Source organism: Cynocephalus volans, chromosome 1 (assembly GCF_027409185.1).
Source record: "Cynocephalus volans isolate mCynVol1 chromosome 1, mCynVol1.pri, whole genome shotgun sequence".
In the NCBI taxonomy this organism is placed as follows: domain Eukaryota; kingdom Metazoa; phylum Chordata; class Mammalia; order Dermoptera; family Cynocephalidae; genus Cynocephalus; species Cynocephalus volans.
This window is the reverse complement of record NC_084460.1, coordinates 31,690,290-31,712,554: the sequence shown is the minus strand read 5'-3', so window position 1 is coordinate 31,712,554 and position 22,265 is coordinate 31,690,290. Positions and strand designations below refer to the sequence as shown.

The window sequence follows — 22,265 nt, the reverse complement described above, 5'->3', positions numbered from 1 at the left end:
GGGAAGAAAGAATTTGGCAAGTAATGGGAATGGCCTGCTATAAAATCTTAAAAGCCCACTCTGCCCCTTGAGGCTGCTGCCCACCCAGGAAGGAGCTAGTTGGGGTACATAAGCAGCTTGGGTTAGTCTCAGAAGGGTCTTATTGCAGTGGATGTCACATTTCTTAATATAAGGAAGACCAGACATGTCTTCCTTGCACTACTTTCAACAATCAAAATCTAGTACACCAGCAGCTTACCACCACAAAGCATGAACCAGATGTGGGTGGGGCATTTTGCTTTTGAATATTAAGGAAAGACACTTAAGTGAGTTGAATATTTTACATAACTTCTTGGGATTTCTTGGTAGAATTGCATCTCCCTCCCTGCAAAACATAGATCTGTTTAGAAGGTAAAAGCAGGCTTTCTTTAAAAGGCAATGTTTACAGAAGAATAATATTAAAATTGCAGTGAAGAATATTTCAATATGTAACTGAAACATAGCAACAAGAACCTGTTTTATTTTTTCCAAATACAGATACAGAAGTTTTGCAAATATTGCTTCAAAGCAACATTTCTATATACAGCGCCTTCTGTTCTAATAGCGCGTAAACAGATATGTATCCACAGTGCAATGTTGGCTCATCAATGATCCACCTTGCATACACTCATCACTTAAAAAAACGAAATGATAGTCAAACCAGAACTGTTTTTTGTCAAGGCAATTTTTTATAGGTGGATAGTTTTTCTCAAAAGACAAAACTTAGGTAGTGCACATATTTCTAAATGGTAACAGCAACGTTTGCAAATAAGTTTCCAGTGCTCCAACTTGGGGTTAATTCTACTTGACCCACGAACTGGGAATGGAGCCCCTCAACATGGCTTTAAATTAGGGAAGTACACTGAGGTTATCAGAACTTGGGGTGAGGGTCTTCCCTAAGAACAAAAGTCACAATGAGTGAAACAGGGTTATTTCCTTTACAAAACTTAAACAAAAACCCATTAATGGTCACTTGGCATAATTAGGTTAATTCAGTTTCTGCTTCCATCTTTGAACAACACAAAATCGACTACCTTAAAAGTTACAGCTTCCCCAGATGTGATACACAAATGTATTTTCAGAAAACAAAAATCGGTATTCTAATACAACAATCATCATACCTCACAGTTGTGGCTATAGAAAATCATCCTCTTTCTTCCCTTTTCCAACAAGCATCACACAATTCTTAACAATGCAGCTGTCCGATAAATTATCCATAATGTAGATACCATGCACACTCCTTAAGCATTTCTTCCCATGCTAGAAACACCGACATTAAGTGGGAAACAGCCTCTTGTAGAGGAATTGTGTCAGATGTATTACAGATGTTATGGCCACATGTATTCCCGCTGATGGATAAGCTATAACAGGTCAACTTATACTTATTCTATAATTCATTTTATATCAAATAGTGAACCAATCACTAGATAGCATTCGCTGAAACAGATCTTATACAGAGGCCAATTCATGACAGTGACCTGTGCCTTAAAACCTAACCATTCCATAGGTCATCAGAGATACTGTCATTGCTATTGAGATATTGGCTACTTCATGTTTACATAGTAAATATTTGCAGCATAAAATATTACAGATTCATAAACCCATAATTAACTTGTGTTAATGGACAACTGTGCTTTGATTTTTTCCTTTAATGATAAGAAAACAAAATAGTGAACTGAGTCATTCCTCAAAGCATGGAACATTTTCTTTAACTTGGCCTAGTAAGGAAAAACACAACAGAATATAGCAATTACACAGGGAACCGTAACCTGCAAAAGTAACACAAATATTGTCTCAAAAGGTACAAATAGGTTGTACCTGGACCTTAAGCAGCATAATCACCTTGATCTCACAAAATAATACAAACAGGAAATTTAAAGTGTTAAAAGTATGTTAACAAAACAATTCTGAAAATGCTAACTATTAAACATACCCTGCAGGGAAGGAGAAAAGCGGCACATGTAGCATCTGAAGTTTCTTTACAACAATATAAAATAAGGTAATTCTCCAAACCACATTCTTTGTAACAAATCTTTACAGTGAAAGAGTTTGAAATTTAGGGAAACATTTTTTGAACATTAAATAGAACTGGGAAGCTGTCAATATTAGGAAGTGGATAGAAAATGCCGTCCTCTGGGTTCCAGACCCTGCCTGCTTCAGTTTAGAATTCCTCCTAGATTCTTAGTACAGTGAGATTCTAGTTCCTCCACAGGCTGTATGGACTCTGCTATTAAAGCCAGAACCCAGCCAACTCGGTAAAAGCGTACAAAACTTGTCCCTGGTACCATGAAGTCATGCAAAACAGGTGGTGAGAAAAGTGAAGAGTTCTACCGAGGAAGGCAGGGCAGCCAAGGCCTCTGCTCCTTCCCAACTGCCACAGAACAGTGAAGTCACAACATTCCCATGAAGCTGGAAAATGAATAATGCCTGCTGCCTAAACACTATGCCAGGCAGAAACCAGTAGGGTTGGCATGTGCCCCAACCTGACAGAAAAGTCAATTAAATAAACTACAAATTGAATTTACAACTGTTTCCAACTAAACTTTTGGCTCTCATTCCATTTATCATCAGTGGCACGATTTCAAGTGAAGTTTGTGCAAAAGACTCTCTTCATTCATCGATGTGCACAGACGAAGAGAATCCCAAGAGACTATATGCTACCTTCTTGGTAGGCTTTGAGATCAGAGTGCCCTGCCATCCAGCAGCCAAAATGGCCTCTTTGTCCAATGTCCATCACACTCCTGCCCAGATCCCAGAAGTCAGTCTGTGTCATGTGCATTGGGCATGCTAGGTTTATTTATTTAAATATGTGAAGCTCCTCCTGCCGGTGCCCCGGAATTGTGCCCCCTTAATTTGGGGTGCCTTGCCCAGTTAGTTTCATGTTGAGCAGCAGAGAGTGATCTGCTGCACCTTGCCCAGGTCCGTCAGCAGCTGCTTGATGCAATGCTTGAGCTGTGGAAGCCTGGCCAGCGGCTCTGGAGGCTCCAATTCGCCAGTGTAGTCCAGCCAGCTCTCCAACACTGTCGGCAGAAGAGAGAGACAAGACCCAATGAGCTCCCAATACTTGACGTGAAGACCATCAGCAAGAGCTGCAGTACCTTATCCCATCTGTGCACTCATGGGGGGAAAGGAGGGAGGACCATTTCAGCCAACACTGTCCCAACACCTGTTCTACAAAGTTATCACTCCTAGGACAAAGCTCAAATGCTTGAGAACAGCAGAGTCAAAAAGAACTTTCTGTAATGATGGAAATGGTTTATGTCTGTGCTGTGCAACACAGTAGCCATTGACTATATGTAGCAACTAAGGAACTAAATTTTAAATTTTATTCAATTTTAATTAAATAGCCACACATTGCTAGTGGTTACTATATTCAACAGTGCAGAATCTAAAGGTTTTGAAGGACCCACCTTTCTCAGTGTTGCTGTCCACTCTTTATAAAGCTTTCCCATGTTGGAAATCACAGAGCCTGGTGTACATGGACTGTTTTTATCTGTAAGGTCTGTTTTTTTTTTTTTATTTTTAAAGATGACCAGTAAGGGGATCTTAACCCTTGACTTGGTGTTGTTAGCACCACACTCTCCCAAGTGAGCTAACCAGTCATCCCTATATAGGGATCCAAGCCCATGGCCTTGGTGTTATCAGCACCACACTCTCCCAAGTGAGCTATGGGCCAGCCCTATAAGGTCTGTTTTTATCACCATAAATTCTGAATTGCCTCATATTAATCCTTGATTGATAAATAATCATCAGTGGCGCAGAATACTCTGATTTTAATTTTCTCTCATTAAGTAATGTAAGATGTCTAGGTGCTAATACACTTGATTATAACTGGTTCAATATCTAGAAAGCTGTCTTGCTTGTGAGAGCAGGTTTTTCTCTACAGAAAGATGTTTGTCCTTCTCTAAGCTACCCTGAAGCTCTGGCATTTGGGGAGAGGCCATCTGGGAACCCTGCACCTTTGACAAGAGCCAGCTCTTCCAGGTAGACCCTGTGCTTACTCCAGCCTGCCGGTAGCCTTTCTAGTCCATGAGCCAACCTGTACTGAGCATCATCTGGACCATGGAGTGCAGAAAGAGGAAGACCTACCCAGTGCCTAGCCTTCAAGCAGCCTGCAGCATACCACACAACCCTCTCTCTTCAGACCCAGCCCTACCTTCCTCTCCACCTTTCTAAATACATTGTTCCCTGCAAGTTACTCTTTAGGGAAGCCCTCCCTAACTCTACACCCTGAATCAGGTCCCTGTGTTAAGGGTGCTATAGTATTACATGCTGTCCTATGAGCACTTATCATGGTTTGTAATTATACGTAATGGGATAATTTAATTAATATCTGCCTTCTCCCACTAGATAAGCTCCATGAGGGCAAAGGCCAAGTCTGCCTTGCTTATCACTATATCCCTTCTACTCAGCTGTGCCTGGAACATAGCAGGCATGCAACAAATACAGTGAGAGAATAAGCGAATGGTCTAGCAAAGTGTACACTGACTGCTCTGGGCTCTGCATAGCTCACCCTCCTCCACCATATTTCTTGTTAAAATTTGGGGGTTCCAAGGTGGAGGAAGTTTCCATCCTCCTGATCCCAGCAAGTACAAGGACTTGGAAATAAGAAAAACAAGACTGCTTTCTCTAAACTTGAAAACCAAGAGTATGGGATCAAAGTCACTTGACAGAGACTGGTGGCCTCCTGAGCAAGAAAAACTCCATAGTGACCAGTTTCAATACATCAGTAAGGCTTTTCAAAATAAAACTAGAAGGAGATGGGACTGCTCAGCAAATAAGCACAAGAATAAACAGAGAAGGGCTGGCTGGTTAGCTCAGTTGGTTACAGTATGGCGTTATAACACCAAGGTCAAGGGTTTGGATCCCAGTACTGGCCAGCCGCAAAAAAAAAAAAAAGAATAAATGGAGATAAGGCAGTCAGGACCAGCTGGGGGGACAGAGAGGGAGGGAAGGAGGGAGAGTGAGCGAGTCAGTCTTCGGTAAGATGACCTTTGCTGACAGGCCCCTCTTAAAGTCACCTTAATTACTCTGGATCTGGTTCCAGGCTCATCAAAGACACCCCAATACCACGGTAGCCCAGGAGGCATGCACAGGGAGAAGAGCACCAATGGGCAGACTAGAAGAGCCTAAGCCACTCAATCTGTGAGCTTGGTTAACAGGAGTGTTTGGAGCTCCTGAAATGGAAGCTGCCTCTCTAGTTCTGCTCAGCTGAAGAACAGAGGTCAACAGCACCTCCTCTGGATCCCAACAGCCAGCAGGCCAGCCCTCTCCACACCATGTGTTGTATCATCCTCCCAAATTTCTCTTAAGGATTGCTAGCACAACAGAAGGTTACAAAGGAAAAGTTTCATTTCAAATACATTCTCCAAGATCATTTGTAATAGATGCCATTGTTCACTAAGGTAACATTTTTTATTTTTCTTTTTTCTTTTAGTTAACACTTTTTCTTAAAGAAAATATTTCTAATGCTAAAAGGTTTAATATTTTACTTTTCATGGTCATTAAATATCCTTTGTCTTTTAGTTTTAAAGTACTGTTCATGTAGCTACATAAATTATTAAATAATGGTTAGTAGTAACACAATGACGCTTTAAAATATATCAGTCAATATAATAGCTTACTATGCTTTTTAAAAAAGGAATATTACATCGAAATTCCTACAAAAGCTCAGTTTATCTTGATGGTTTTTAAATGAACTAAAGAGTTGATCCTAAGAAGGGTTATGATAAATCTTAAACACAATGCAAAAGTCTGTTTACCTAAATAAAATCCTTAAGCTTTATTATGGATTTCTATGCTTCTTGGTAGCTCTTGGGGTCTGTAGTATTTGAACATGTACAGATTATGTGATCCCCAATCAGCGGGACACACAGGAAGTCCTCTGGGAGGCCAGAGATGGGAGCCCAGGCTTATCCTCGCCACTCTGCTCACTTGGTGAGCCCAGGGCTGGAGAGGCCCCAGCTGGGCTAGGAGGGGAAAGGAGGCAAGATAAGCACAGGCTCTGTCTTCTTTTCTAAGGGCAGGGTCCTTCAGCATTTCCATGGTGCTAAGCCCCCTCTCAGGGACCCGAGCCACTCCTACTGCCAGGCTCTCAAAATTTACAATTTTCAGTCTGGTATTCAATCCTCTTGGCTCTCTAATAGCATATTTTTCACAGACAATGGCATCAGTTGCAATTCTAAGGAGCCCAAAGAAACCTTTCAGGAGTTAAAGAGAGACAGAAACACGGTTCAAGAATGCCCTCAGGTTTGCCTCAGGGGCAGAACATCAGTTTGAGCACAGGTAGGTCTCATGTGTGCCTCCTCAACTGCTCGCTCGCTTGCTCTCTCTCTCACCGTCCTTCCACGGGGCAACCCCTGTTCCAGTTGAGCCAGTCCTCTCATCATCTACCTTGGGTCACCCCTTTCCAGCAGAAAACATCATCCTCGAAGACTTAGCTTCAGTCCTAGGAACTTCAGGAAGCCTTCCTGTTGGCATTCTCCTCCCTTGGCATGGCTTAGCCATACATCGCCACACCTCATGACCCTAGCCTGTACAATATATGGTATTTTTGAGTTATTTCATAGAAGTTGTTTTCTATCCCTAGTTATAGCAATCAGAGCCTGACTGTACCCAGAATCCTCAAATAAAGCATTTACTTCTTAATTAGGCTCCATTTCTAAGGTGAAAACAAATAATCAGGAAAAAAGTGAACAACCAAGAAAGAATTTTGTCTTCAAAAAGCCAAACTGGCAACTTCCTGGGGAACAAGAGAGACTGAACTTGATCATGATCATCATCACAAGTTCAGCCCTCCGAGCCAGTCCACTGCCACCAACGTATGGGAGAAATATCCAAGGCTACCCAAATGACTCAGTCAAGTTCTTAAATCTTTACTGGCTAAAGAGGAGTGGACTTCATTTTAGAATTTATCAAAGTTTGAAATAAAAGCCTTTTCAGAGTAAATCCTCAGACATCCTAATAACTCAAGTCAAAATTTTGATTTCCCACAGAACTTTGTTAGTAAAGATTTGCTCAGACTGCACATTTCCTACAAGCAGAGTCCAGCTGCTCTCCTGCATACTGGCCTTTGCAGAAGGGACTGGGCAAGTGTGGCAGGACCCTTGACATCATGCAGACCTTATAAGTGCCTAATAAATACTAAAAGTAAGGCTTGTCCATCTTGAGGGGAGAACAGAATTGAGGTGAGGCTGAAAAGGAGGCAAGAATACAGCTGTAACTTAAGAGCCAGATTGGGGTGTTCAGAAAGCCGCTCATGGGATGGGGGTGGGGGAAAAGGGAGGGATCAGAGTGCACGCCAATGGGCAGGGGCCAAGCAAAAAGCCCTACCATCCAGCTCCTTCTCAATGGAGTCCATCCTATGTGTGACTTCATCCTGAAGAGATTCCACGTGGGTCAGCAGGTTAAACTGCCACTGGTGCTGGGAGCTCAACAGCCCCTCTCCACCTCTGTCCAGCAGCTTCCGAGGAGGGGCTTCCTCTGGTAGGACCTTTTTGGAGACATATTCCCTCACCTGGAGATGCAATGCCATTTAAGTTACTGAGTGGAGATAGCCCCCAGACTCTTTTCCAACCAGCCAGTGCTCACTACCATCTGAAAAACCAGTTGTGGTTTAAATACTTCAAATCCCTATATTCCTTTCCTCCTTCCCACTTGGGCACTAGGCAGAAGCTTGCCCGCTACACCAATGCCAACCACATCAGGGGAGCATAGCTGCTTCCCACTGACTGGCCCAATGCCCTAGCGTGAAGTAGGCCTCACAGAATGGCTTCCAGAGTCCTGAGTTCTGACTAGAGCTGGGCTAGTGTAGACAAGGCTTAGTACGTAGGAGTCACACAAACAAGTTTTAAGTCCCAGCTCTGTCTCTTGCTCAATGTGTGACCATAGATGAGTTACTTCATGCCTCTGAGCCTCTGTTCCCTCAGTGGGTAGATGGAGGTAGTAAAATCTACTTTGAAGGTTCATGAGGATGAAATAGGATAAGGTATATAAAAACAGTACCAGCTTACAGTCAGCTCTACATCAGTGGAAGAGATTTTTAAACCTGCTTGCCTTGTGTAGGCCCAGTATTTCCTGATTTTGCATAATGTGCCAAACACCTCTAGGAAATCTGCCTAGTCCAAAGAACTACAAACCTTTTCTGTGGGTTGGGATCTCAACCTTTCATTCATTCATTTGAAATGAAATAGATTCTAGCTAATATTTATTTAATGCTTACTATGTGCAAAGCAATTTGCAGAAAGCTTTTCACAAACAGGTTCCACAACAACTGAGGAGGCACTGTCCCTGGCTCCATTATACAGGTGAGGAAACAGGTCTGATCAGGGAGGTGAATAACTGGCTCAGAATCACTCAGTAAGTGGCTGCGCCCAGACTAAAAACTGGGTTTGTCTCAAAAGACTATGTCCTTATCACCCTTGCCCACCACTATTTGGACACTGGCAAGGGCACAAGGATGAATGAGGTACAATGCCCCATCCTTAATGTCTTTATAGTCTAGGATGCTCCCTCCTAGCAATATGCTACAATGTATTTAATGCTTGTGATAGCAACCCACAGGATAAAGTCTGTGAAGGTAAGGACAAAGAAGCTTTCAAACCACACAAAGCCTCCCCAACAACTCAGGACAGGGCACAATCAGGCATTGGCAATGAGGATGACACCAGGAGGTTCCAGGAGAGAATGACTTAAACAACAAAAAACTGAGAGTAGCCCTTAAGAAAACTGATGAAACCATCTAATATTTTGACAGAACGGACTCTTCTGACAGGGCTGTGAACTTAGAGGTCAAAGTAAAGCTATCATACAATTGTAATAAAAAAAACCATGCCTAACAAAAAGTGGACTCACTGTTTGCTCACGCTAAGAATGAGCACCTACTTGCAATTGTAATCTAAACTGTTACAGATTAACTAAGTTTTCCTGACTTAGTTTTATTTTTCAAGTTCTAACCAACCCTTTTCTCCTTGCTACTTCCCACCTCTCCACCACCTCCCCCATTGACTATGCCAAGTTGTGAGTGTTTCCTGGAACCAATGATCTTTGGCAAAGTGGGCTCTTGACTTTGCGCCCGCTTTAACTGACCAAAATACATCCACCTCCACAATAAACAAATTTAAATACAGTTTTATTAATAAACATCTTCCACAGAACATTTAACCCTAGGAAGAAAATCTACAAGTACTCACTGAATGAAGAACAAGTACAAGTGAGCCACATACCTTTGGGGAGCTGGGTTTGGAATCACTGTCCCCCCTGCTCCTGTCTAGAGGCCAGCCCAGGTGTGGGGAGAGAGAATCATCACCATTCTCATGGAGGGGGTTGACCGCATCGTCGAGGGCCGAGCCCCGCGTCTCTACCACCAGCTTCTGCTCCACCGCAGGGTAATAGGCGCGGGGCTTCTGGTAGCAGTGCTCACTGGTGATATAGGACTCTTCCACAGACCGGGGCAAGGGCAGAGGCAGGGGCAGGGGCTTCTCCACCGCCCCGTTCAAAGTTCTATAGCTTGGGGCTTCCTCCTTGCTCTTGGCGTCAGTGACATGGATGTGTTTGGAACGAGATCTCCCCTCTCCTGAGTGCTGCTTCCAAGGCTGACACCACAGCTGCAGGTCAGGATGCTCCTTGCTTCTGTTGGGAGGGCAAACAGAAAAGGGCTTTGGAGTAACTGGCACCATTGTGGGGGCTTCTCAACGCTTTCCCAGTAGGAAGAGCAGCTCGCACTCGGGCCATTTGGCTACAAACTACCATTTGCTAAGCAAGAGGGAATATGAAACCTTGGTCTCTTAGGAGACCACTTCCCTGCAAGCTCCCACTGTAGACACATGCAGCCAGTGGGACTGGACTTGCAGTTGGAAAACCTGACTGCAGCTGAACTCAGCCACTGATCAGCAGTGCAGTTGGGCCACCCACTCAACTATCCTCATCCCTGCTTGCTCCTCTGTGAAACTGGGCTAATCATCCATCTGCCATCGACCACTGAGTTTTATAAAGATTAAGTGAATTTTTTTGTAAGTGAATTAATTTGAACAGAAATACTTTGTTGATGGTAAAGTACTCTTCAAATGTGGCTTACTAAAAATAAACTTATTAATAAACAGTCATGAAAATCCTGACAGGCAATGGCATTCAATTACGAAAATGCAATGATGACCCGGGGTACGGGGGAAACTGTCATTTATGTACAGGCCACTAATAAATTCTTCTAAAATCTTCTGTTCTCACCATTCCAAAACGAAAAGTTTGTTATTAAAGAAAAAGACAGAGATTCTTAACTCGTTAGGGCCACAGACTCCTCTGACAATCTGTTGAAAGCTGTGCCTACATGTATGTACACATAAAACTCTGTGTATGACTTTAGTTTCCCAGAATCACTCACTGCTTGAGTTTCGACCCAGAGGATCATTAAATTAATTTATTGGATCATAATCAATTGTAAAAATGGGAAAAGAATTAAATAGAAAATGCCAGAGTCTACTACTCTAAGTAAGGGGAGATGTTTTGTAAAATGTTAGCCTCATTACATGTACGAGTGACATAAAATGTATTTCTTTACTGTGGAATATATATTTTTAAAAGTTTAAAAGTCACTACTTTAGATAAACTTTACCTTTTAACTCTTCTTTACCACCCAGAACGTCCATTATAACCTTTGATCATTAAACAGAAGGAAGAAAGAAAGTAAAAAAGAAGAGGAGAGAGTAAGAAACTGCAAAAAAACAGTGGGATTCTTGAGTTAGGTCACTCAGCTACCAATAGTTCGTAGCTGGAATGGCAGTGCCCTCCAGGAGGTGTTTGGAAGCAAGTGAGAGGACAGAAGGGTGCTACTCACATTTAGTTCATTTAGAAATGTGTTTAGAAACATGTGGGGACTTTCTGATTGTCATAACGTCTGAGGGGTACTACTGGCATTTAGTTCATAGAATCCGGGGACACTAAACATCCTGTAGTGCTCAGGCAATCCCACAAAAAGAATTATCCCACAAGATAATTGCCAACAGTGCCTTCCCAGCCCCCAGTAAGAAATACTGAGAGCAGATCAGCAGCTTAAGTCACCAGCAGTTCCCATATATGGGTACCTCTGCCTCTTACCTAAAGCCTTCCTGTGGAAGTGGAATTGACTATGAACGTGAAGGCACAGAGCGACGTTGCACAACCTAAAGTTCTACTACGAAGGGCCTGCAACTATCCTTTCTCAGCTCTCCCACTCCAGCAATCCCATACCACTCTTATCCAGTGAAGGAGAGGAAAGAACTGGCACCAAGACAGTCTGGGTCCCTGGGCCACCTCCAGGCAGGCTATCAGAGCCTATACCAGGAACTTACCCAAGAACTCAGACACACCTCTGAAATCATAACCACACAGGGGAAATGGGAGTCACTGTTAACTTTCGGGTCCACTGCCATCAGAAACCTGTTAACATGGAGCACATAAGCCACAGTATAGACCTGCTCTTCATAAAATTCACAGTCTCCCTCCTACAACTTTCAGTCTCCCAGCTAAGATCTGAAGCCCCAGCTACTCCTCCTCACAGGATGACCCTGGCCTTTCCTTGTAAGCCCTGTCAATCATGAAGAAGGTGTGCACAGCCATCCATGCCACTTTTTTTTTTAAATGAGATGCTCTGAAGTTACCCCCAGTTTTATCATTTGCCTTTGAAAATGAATTCACGATGTGACTCGGGAACAATATTTCTGAGAATAAAGACCCAGAGCACAGAACAGCAGAGACTACCAATGTGTACACGGATATATTGGGGCCACCTCCCCCTTTTTCAAGATTTTTTTCTCCATTCTTAAGGACTAACAAGATCTCCCTATATCCTCTTCTGAATTGCCAGAACTCAGAGTTAATTCCAGTATAAACAAAGTTGCTTCTATAAAGATGAAGGATCTAAACAAGGATTCAGACGGGGCAAGGCTCCCAGACATGGGACAGGGCCAGGAGCACTGGCATTTCAGTGAGAAGGAAGGGAACAGCATCTGATGGAATTCTCAAATGGGAAGAACTACAGCAAAGCTTACCATCATGAGGTTTTCCTCACGTGGACCACCTTCCACCTACTTCAGTCCATTTCCAGCATCTCATTAAGAACAAACCCATTTGGTTTATGTGGTTGGGGTAAACTTTTCCTATTTTATAAAATGTGAGAGAACTGCCTGGTCTCTGACATCCTATCCAGGGCTGTCATTTGATTCAGTTCACCTCAAGGGACACCATCACAGCAACTGCTAACTGCCCCAGCGTCCGTCCTCTCCTCTTTCTCTTATACTCACCATCACTCCTACCCCTGAGTTTGGCGACCTGGCTAGCCTCCCCTGCAGTCAGGTGTGTCCATGAAACTATCTGTCCTCTCCTTTTTCTCTTTTCCCCCTCCAGGGGGCTGGGGCAGAGCCAACACATAGGTAGACTGTACAGATGAAGATAATCCTGGGAGAATTCCAGAACAGTAAGACAGAAGGAAACCTACTCCCCAAGTCCATGGCCGGAATCCTGGAGAAAGCCCACCTACCTGGCCTAAGACCCCTGCCTACCCCTGAACCATTCATTATGAGAGAAAGGAACTTCCATTTTGTTTGAGCCTCTATTTTGAGGGCCTTTATTATAGCAGCTTAGCTTTTACCCAAACCAATACAGACCCTTGTTGAATGTTCCCTGTTTAACCACTCTTTGTCATGCCAGAACTTGAAGGCAGGTCTCTGTGTGTGGACAGCATGATAGGAAGCAGACTCCCAGCCTTCCATCTCAGGCTCTGACGCTCTATTCTGCCTGGCACCAGGAGGCCTCCAGGACTAATCAACATAAAGGACATTTTGTCAGTGAGTGGCCCATCAAATCTTAACTCACACAGGGCACTAGTCTGTCATTGTTTATGATTTAACTAAAATGGTCTCCAATGGGAAGGTTCATGGGAGAACTTGAGAAAACGTTACCGAAGAGCAGCAGTTCCTCCTGCAGGCAATACAAAACCAAAAGATGTTCACAAGGCCATGCAGTATCACTGAGGAGAGGCAGTTAGAGAGGTGAAGAACAAGGACTTGACAGGAACCAAGACTTAGGCTCTGGTCCTGGCTCCCTACCAGGAAACATGGAAGAATGGCTGCCCCACTCAAGGCCCCAGTTGCTGTATTTGGTAAAGTAAGTATGTCACAAAACAAACAGACCCCTATAAGAGCCATACATCTTTATCAGAGCTTACACGAACATGGGTCATCTGACATGTAGAATGCAACCACAGAAGGGAATTCACACTCAATTTCACTCCTCAAACTTCTGGCCACTAAAAGCCAAAAGTCCAGCTCCAAAAGGCCTAAAACTTTTCTGTATGAACAAACCACCAAGAGACATTTTTATTGAGAAACCACTACGCTAGAGAGCAGGCCTGCCAACAATATCTCTTCTAGCATTTCAGTTTCACTTTGTTTACCAACCAGGAATGCTTAGGATGAGAGGATAAACAAAATGTGGTATATATATACAATAGAATGTTATTCAGCCTTTAAAAAAAGGAAATTCTGACACATGCTATATAACATGAATGAAACTTGAGGACATTATGCAAAGTGAAAGAAGCCAATCACAAAAAGACAAATACTGTATGATTCCACTTTTTTGAGGTGTCTAGAGAAGTCAAATTCATAGAGACAGAAAGTAGAACAGTGGTTGCCAGGGGCTGGAAAAAAGGTGTGGAGGATACTAACATTTATAAAACAAATGTATTTCACACGGCCTAGCCTCCAAAGACCTGTAGTTTCAGGTATAACCTAACTTTTAAAAATTACATATAAAAGGGTTGGCCCATGGCTTACTTGGGAGAGTGTGGTGCTGATAACATCAAGGCCATGGGTTCAGGTCCCTATATCGGGATGGCTGGTTAGCTCACTGGGTAAGCGTGCTGCTGACAATACCAAGTCAAGGGTTAAGATCCCCTTACCAGTAATCTTTAAAATAATAATAATAATAATAATAATAATAACGTAAAATAAAATTACATATAGAAATGTTAACCTTAGCAAAAGACAGAAAACTTTCCCCAGGCTAAAGTCTCTGACATAGATAAAGAATTGTATTGTTATGTAAACATACTAAGGAAATTGCTGTAGGGAAAGAAAGAGTTTGCTAAGAACAAGCTTTTGTTGTTGGATTGACTTAACCTTTTGCAAATTGCATTATGGAATGTCACTTTGTTATTTCACTGATGTTACCAGCTTCTATTGTTAAACTATACTTAGCCATAACTCCACCTATGTTCTTTTTCTGTAAGTTTCTGGCCTGCAGAATAAATACTGAGACAGAACCCCAGTTCAGGGTTAATTTCCCAAAGGAGGAATGCCTCTCTCTTGAGGGTTCCAGGAAATTAGCCCCTTCGGGGCTTCTCACTGCTCAGAAGAAATGGGCTTTGAGTAATCCTTTTTGCATCTCTGTCACCCCATGTGAGGCAAAGCAACGAGGAGGAGGAATGGGGAGTCGTTGTTTAATGGGGATAGAGTTTTAGTTCTGCAAGATGGAAAGTGGTTTGGAGACTGGTTGCATAACAGTGTGAATGACTTAACAGTACAGAACTGTATACCTTAAAATGGTTAAGATGGTAAGTTTTACCACAACTAAAAACAAACAAAAACTCAGACTGTACACCAAAATAAAAAACAAACAAAACTATAAATACACATACCATTTCTTGATTATGGCAGTGGTCGTAAACATTTGTGAAAACTCAAGGGACTCTTAAAATAGATGAACTTAATTATATGTAAAATATTTCTCAAAGTTTACTTTGTAAAAAATGTTTATCATGTAATGGAGAATTTTTAGTAAAGGTCTCTTCTCAAATGTTTCCTACCCCCAGGCCATGCCAGCCAGACCCCTCCCCACAGCTGCAGGTGCCACACTTACTGCAAGATGCTCATCTTGAGCTGCAGGCCGTGCAGCACCTCAATCACTCTCTGCACATCACCCAGAAGCTGGTGGGTGGCCACGATCTTCTTGGCATTCTGATGGGAGTAGTTCTCTTCTAGAAATGCCAGGCCATGCATATGTCCCCTGCTCAACCATTCCTTGTCATACCAGTACTTGAAGCCAGGCCTCTGACCTAAAGCAGTGACAATGAGAGAGCTCAAACATGGACTGAAGGAAACCCAGGCCGTTTCATCACTATACACAATTACCACATGAACTTCAGGAAGGGTGGACCAGTGTGTTCATATTGTTCATTTATTCATCCAGTGTACATTTACTTGGCAATTACTATATGCTGGGTGTTGGGAATAAGGCAGTAAATAAGGCATGTACACTTCCTGATCTCCTGGAATTGGCCAGAGGTGGGGTGATAACCTGGATTATTTCTAAATTGAAATCATATCCCTTACTTAAAACCTTCCACAGCTTCCTACTGTTCACAGAAGAAAACCCAAAGCCGTAACTCCAGTTGTGGGACCCAACTCCTTCCTTCCGTCCTCTCCCACTGCCTTTCAGTTTCTGGAACACAAACTCTTTCCAGCCTTAGGATCTTTGCTCTAGCACCCCCTTTGTCTGGAGCACTACAGCCCAAGGCCTTTGCAGGGCTGGCTCCTTACCACCTCCTCGGAAAGACCTTCTGCTACCTCCCAAAGTTAAGAGAGCCTCTCAGTGCCTCCTAGTCATTCTCTACCTATTGCCTTCCCTACTCACAGCATTCATCACTATGTAACACAGCCTTGTTTGTTTAACATGTTTTAACATCTGTTTCTGGCCCCCAACCTCACTAAGAACCAGAAGAGTATGAACCATCTTGTTCACGGTTTGTATCCCCAGTGCCTGGCAAAAGGCATCTGGAATGGATTTATCAAACTAGTGGAAAGAAGCTCCAAGACCCCCTCCAACTGCACCACCTACCACCTAACTAAATATATGATCAGGCCCCTTTCCCTTCTCTAGAGCTCTGTTTCCCAACTGTTACAATGACAAATGAACTGGATGGCTTCTGTGGTCCTGTTTATTACAGGGCTCCTTAGGAAGGACTGAAAACTTAAGCACATGTGACTCGGCAACATTTCCTGCTCCAAAAGCCCAGAGAACAGCTTTCAACCAGACTGTTGTTCACTTGTCAATATCTACAAAAAGCCCTGAAATAACCCAGGTAATCCCTTTGAAGGTCCTTGGGCTCTTTCTGGCTTTCCTAACGCACATGGTTGGGTATATACCAGGATTCTGTTAAAAACATTTTTAAGTAACCTTTAAAAAATGAATCTGTTAGGTTAAACTTTTGGCCCAACCCACTACAGAGTCAAACAGTCTATATATATGCAGACTCTATGAGAGACATTCAGTTCAAGGAAAAGTCTATTCACAGTCCTGGCGACTAAAGTTATAGAAGTTCAGAAGGTGCACAGGACTTGATGAAGATGGTGTGTGTGATTTCTAAATGTGGAAAAGTGGAGAGAAAATAAGGTAGACAAAAAAACTTTTAAAAGGTGCCCAAAGGAGCCCTCTGGATTACATGGGGGAACCTCAGAGGCAGCTGCTGCAGGCAGTGACAAGAGCAGCAGGATTCAGAGCAGTACTACCTGTTTTATAAGACATAGGTCAGAGGCAACTGGTTCTCATGGCCTGTCTGGCATTGACTGGTAGAGTGATCTTGAGCCAGTCATGTCCCTTCTGGGCCTATTTGCTCACCTGTCTAATCTTCTGAGCATATTCCTTCCTTGGGATAAAGGGACAAATGGAGGCAGATTCTTCTCTGTCTATGGACTAATCTAGTACAAGGAGACACAGTGTCACAATAGAGGTCATCAGGCCCAGACGGGACATGCTTGCTGGAAAAAAAAACTGGGTGGCCAGTCCCTCCCTATACAACCAGCAAAATCAAGAGATTTGGCCCCGCAAGCCAGTTCTAATTCCAATTTGCTTTATGAGGTTAGGAAAGTCATTTGTATCCTCTGGGCATCAATTTCTTCCTCATAAGCAAAAATGGGAGCAGATGCTCATACCAGGCCCTCTTCATACAACCAAAAGGAATAACAGAAGCAGAGGCTCTCATGCATCGTCTAGTTGTAAGGGAACTGGGGTGCTGAAGCTGAGGGCAGACCTTACAGGTGGTGAAGGGAGATGATGTCACCATGCCACTGACAGCAAGACAAGAACCACAGATTTCTAATCCACCCCTTCTGGAAAGAGGCATTCAAGAGCCACAAGTGACCCCTGTAGCCATGACCCTGCTAAGAAATTAAGTCACTCCTCTGGGTAGCGACTCCTCTATGCAACCATGCCTTTCCTCTTCCACTTGAGGTGGCAGTGAGGGCAGATGTTGCCACAGGGAGCAAAGGTAAGTTTCTAACCCTCCAACAGGCCCCAAGAGCCAAGGACAGAGACCACATGCCCATCTTCATGAGGTCTCAAGAAAAGGAAAAGGTGCTCACTTCAGCAGCACATACACTAACACTGGAACAATATAAAAAAGATCAGCATGGCCCCTGCACAAGGATGACACTCAAATTCATGAAGTGTTCCATATTTTTTGTAGAGTACCAGTCACGCAAGATGGAAGTTCTAGAGATCTGCTGTACAATATTGTGCTTACAGTTAACAATACTGTACACTTCAAATTTGTTAAGAGGGTAGATCTTTTTTTTTTTCCTTTTTAACCACAATTAAAGAAAAGAAAAAGTTCCAGCTCAAGGCCAGACCTTCTTCTATGTAAGCCTCTTCACACAGACACTCTTACTGCTACATTCAGAACAGCTGGCCACCAGGTGGGCGAGCAACAAAGTCAAGGAGGAGTCGGAGTCTAGCTGATGCTGGAGAGATGAGTCTCAAGACCACAGACACTTAGGATGCTTCATAGCCAGCTGTGCTAAGGAAAAGGCTACATACTGTTAATATCCCTGACTCCAGAAATCTCTACCTGGAGGGTCTTGGCAAACATAACAGGTGTATTTCTCGGGCACATTTTCTTCCAGTAATCCCATGCAGACCCCATGCTGCCAGCACTGGCACTCTTCACACTGTTAGAATTAAAGAAGCGACAAAAATTAAACTCAGAAGGTATCCTCCATCCAAAAGTATGACCCACCTGATGGGGGAGGAAGGGCTTGGGAGGGCAGAAGGAGAGGGGAGGGAGTAGTACTCCCTACTGACGGCTATGGAACTGAGCTATGGGCACACATCTGGAACTGCACTAATACGGTAGCCACTGGCCACACATGGTTCTACATTTAAATTAACAAGTCAAAAATTCAGTTCCTTAGTCTCACTAGCCACATCTTAAGTGCTCAATAGCCATAGGAGGCTAGCAGCTACTGTATTGGACAGCACAGATAAAGAACATTTAGATCTATTAAAAAGTGCTGATCTCAGAATAATGCTGTTTTCTCTCCCATTTCTAGAGACTCTCACTTTCCTGATGACTTTATGGGGATCGACTGAAAATTTCTCAAATCCTTAGAGAAAGGCTAACTTGAAGTGACAAAAATTTGAGTTTGAATTATGGCTTAGACATTCATTAAGCTGTGTGACTCTGCACAGGTTACTTCTTCCTGTCCTTCAGTTTCCCTATTACAAAATGGGATACAATTCCAACCCACCCCATGGGGATGTTTGTGAGGATTCAATGGGTGATGTGTAAAAGATCCTATTATAGAGCCCAGGACATAGCTTTATGTATTAAGCTACAACTACTAAAAGGCAAGCCAATTCACTTTGATGCCTCCTGGAGTAATCACTGGTTAGCAATTTGCATTTATTCTCCTAAACCTTACCAAAGGTTACACAGCTGATAAGAGACAAAGGTGAATCAGAACACAAGCCTGGATCACTGCAAAGATAGTTCCTGGTATACTTTCCCTGGGTATCAGGGAGAACGGGGCGGGCGGAGGAGGGAAGGAGGCAGAGAGAGAACAAGGAAGGAGTTAAAAACGAGGGCAGCATGGGGAGACATGTAGATAGCCTGAGGATAGTAAGTCTAAGGCTAAGAGTCCAGAGGAGGGAATGAAGAGGAAAGGCAGACTCCCAAGGAAATACTAGGACATTTCAAGCAATTCTAAACCAGGACCCTAAAACTTTAACTACTCAGCAATGCAGATTAGCCCTGGAAGGTAGACACTGAGCTTCCTAGCACAACCTCGATGGTGAGCCACCAGCCTGACCACAAGGGATTAGAAATCCAAAGCTCAGAAAGTCCTCAACCACTTGGAGTCAGGTAGGCCCCAGCATCAAGAGGGCTTCCCTGGGCAGATGTAAGGCTTCTAGGAAGCTAATCACATCAGAATCACCAGGGGCAGAGCTGAAAGAGAGACTTCAGATAACACCTGATCCAGATTCTTCAATTTACAGATGAGGAAATTAAGGCTCACAAATGAAAATTAAAGTGTACAAGACAAAGGCAGTAGCAGAAAACAGACTAATAATTAAGAATGAAAGTCTGCCTCACCAATGATTTTGTAAGTGTCTTGAGAACTAGGATTTACTAAAAATGAATCAAATACTTCTACGTTTCAAAATTCAGAATATTTTTTTCATATGGGTATGGCTAAAATACATTTTCTTTTTAAGTTTAAATTCAGAAATGAATGAGAAGAATAACCTAAAACATAAAATATCTAATAAACATAACATGCAAGATCTCTATGAAGAAAATTTAAAAATACTACTTGAAGACCACAGAGACTTAAGTCAATGGTATAGTGCACCCTACTCCTGGACAGCAAGAATCAATATCATAAGGATATCAATTCTCTTTGAGTTAATCTATAAAAATAATGTGGCCCTGGGCCAGTCCCGTGGCTCACTTGGGAGAGTGCAGCACTGGTGGAGCCGAGGCCGTGGGTTCGGATCCTATATAGGAATGGCCGGTGCACTCACTGGCTGAGCGTGGTGCAGACCCCACCATGCCGAGGGTTGCAATCCCCTTACCGGGTCAGAAAAAAAATAATAATAATAATAATAATGTGGCCCCAATAAAATAATAAATTAATAGCTGGAACTAGATAGAATTATAAAATTAACAGCCAGAAAACATGTCAAAAAGAAAGAGCAATAAGGAGGTACTAGCACTATCAGATATTTTTAAAATATTATAAGGACATGATAATTTAAACAGAATTATATAAGCAAACATATAGACAGATGGATCAATGGAAATGGAGTAAATAGAGATGGCATTTCATACAGTGGAGCATGGTGTTAGTACAACCGGGCAGCCACAGCCCTCACATCATGCCAGGATAAATTCTAGATGGATCAAAAATTTATATAGTTTTTTAAAAAAATGAAGTCCCAGAAGTACTAGAAGAAACCATGAAAGAATTCTGTCTTTAAAAAAAGTTTTCTATAAACTTTTGACTTCCAATGAAGAAGCAACTGTTATTCAAATCTCAGAAGTCATTAAAGAAGTTTGATACATCTGACCTCATGAAAACAAAAAATCTGTAAGACAAGTCAAAAGACAGATGACAGGGCCGACCCTGTGGCTCACTCGGGAGAGTGCGGCGCTAGGAGTGCTGAGGCCGCGGGTTCGGATCCTATATAGGGATGGCCAGTGCGCTCACTGGCTGAGCACGGTGCGGGCGACACCACACCAAGGGTAGCAATCCCCTTACCGGTCACACACACACACACAAAAAGACAGATGACGAAGTGGTAAAAATGTTTGCAACTCTTACTACAAGCCTATATAACAGCTCTATAAAAAGCCCATATAAATTAGTAAAAAATGACCAACCTCCAATAGAAAAATAGATAAAGGATATGAAGAGATCAAAGAAAAATGAAATAATTTTCCTTTTTTTCCCCCCAAAGATGACCGGTAAGGGGATATTAACCCTTGACTTTGGTGTTGTCAGCACCAGACTCTCCCAAGTGGAGCGAACCGCCCATCCCTATACAGAGACCCAAATCCGCGGCCTTGGTATTATCAGCACCACACTCTCCCAAGTGAGCCATGGGCCAGCCCTAAAATAAATTCTTAAATAAAAAGATGTTCAAATCAACCATTAAAAGATAATGTAAACTAACTTGAATTAATATAAACTAATGTTAAACAAACCCAGACTAATAAAATGTATACACATTAGTATCTCTACGTTTTGTGATTGTGAGTAAATAACAATAAATTCTTTATATCTTTATATACTGCACAAAGTTTTTAAAATAAACATTTACTTCTTCATCCTAAAAATGTTATCCTCATTGAAAAATTATGTATAGAACATAATTTAAATTTATATATATGCATGTCTGTAATCTTGCTTTGTGATTTTCTGTTTTCCAAATTATGTTACAATTATAACAATTCTTTAAGTCTATTAAAAAATTGTGGGGGATATTGACATTAATGAGATAGAAATAAAACACATGTATTTCATAGGGCCAAAGCCTATAGCATAGAAGGACCAAAGTCCTGTAGTGTAGAGGACCAAAGTCCTTAGTTTAGGCTGTAGTGTAGAAGGACCAAAGCCCTGTAGTGTAGAGGACCAAAGTCCTTAGTTTAAGCCAAAGCCTGTAGCTTAGAAGGACCAAAGTCCTGTAGTTTAGGAGGCCAAAGCCTCTAACTTAGGGGGCCAAAACCCAACCCTTTAGGAAAACACATTGAATTGCTACGATTAAGAAAGACCAGAAAACTTTCACAGGACTAAAGCCTTTGATGTAGATAAGAGAATTGAAGCACAGTGAAAAATGATTGCTCTGAGGGTAGTTGCCCTTGGTGCAACTAAACCTGAATGACGGTTAAGTGTGTGAGCTACAATCTTTAAGGATATTCTGCTAGTTAGGGTAAGTGTGTGAGCTACAATCTTTAAGGATATTCTGCTAGTTAGTGACTGGGGGACGTTCCACATCTTGCCCTAAGCTGTTTGAGTTTCTGGGGGAGTTAAGCACTGCTATGGTGATTATCTCATTGTTTCTTTTTGTAGTCACATAGCTTAGTTTTATGACTCCTTTTGATGGTAAATTGCTTGAACTATTTTAAGTTACACCTGTTTTAATGAAGATTGTCATGTAGCCAGTTTGTGTATGTTCTCACTATGACTGATTAACCACCTGTGTTTCTTCTGTAACTTTCTTGTCTTTTCAATAAAAACTGAAGCAAAACCTGGGGCTGTGCCTGGGCTCTCCTCTCGTGAAAGAGTTTTCCCCAGGTGCAGTCCCTTCAGGTTTCTCATTGCTCTGAATACATGGGCTCTGAGTAATCTTTTGCTTCTCTGTCACTCTGCAAGAGGTGACAGAAATAAATTACAAAATAGCTATACTAACAGACTAACTTTTCACCTACCTGAAGA

At 42.5% G+C, this 22,265-nt stretch overlaps 1 protein-coding gene and 1 non-coding gene across 5 annotated transcripts in view; one reads left to right on the top strand and one right to left on the bottom strand.

The window, feature by feature from the left end:
* Positions 1–500: 500 nt before the first annotated feature.
* PHF20 (PHD finger protein 20) overlaps positions 501–22,265 on the bottom strand; it is a 148,207-nt gene continuing 126,442 nt past the window's right edge. For all 4 annotated transcript variants that reach the window (XM_063101036.1, XM_063101043.1, XM_063101038.1 and 1 more), the window contains 5 exons: positions 17,897–17,996; positions 14,911–15,106; positions 9,243–9,648; positions 7,351–7,534; positions 501–3,038 (listed from right to left, as the gene is read on the bottom strand). In XM_063101036.1, the coding sequence (XP_062957106.1) occupies positions 2,896–3,038; positions 7,351–7,534; positions 9,243–9,648; positions 14,911–15,106; positions 17,897–17,996 (1,029 nt within the window). In that variant the 3' untranslated portion in view covers positions 501–2,895. The remainder of the gene's footprint in view (positions 3,039–7,350; positions 7,535–9,242; positions 9,649–14,910; positions 15,107–17,896; positions 17,997–22,265) is intronic.
* Positions 17,404–17,510, top strand: LOC134365158 (U6 spliceosomal RNA). Its single transcript, XR_010021942.1, has one exon. It is a non-coding gene; the product is annotated as a U6 spliceosomal RNA (small nuclear RNA).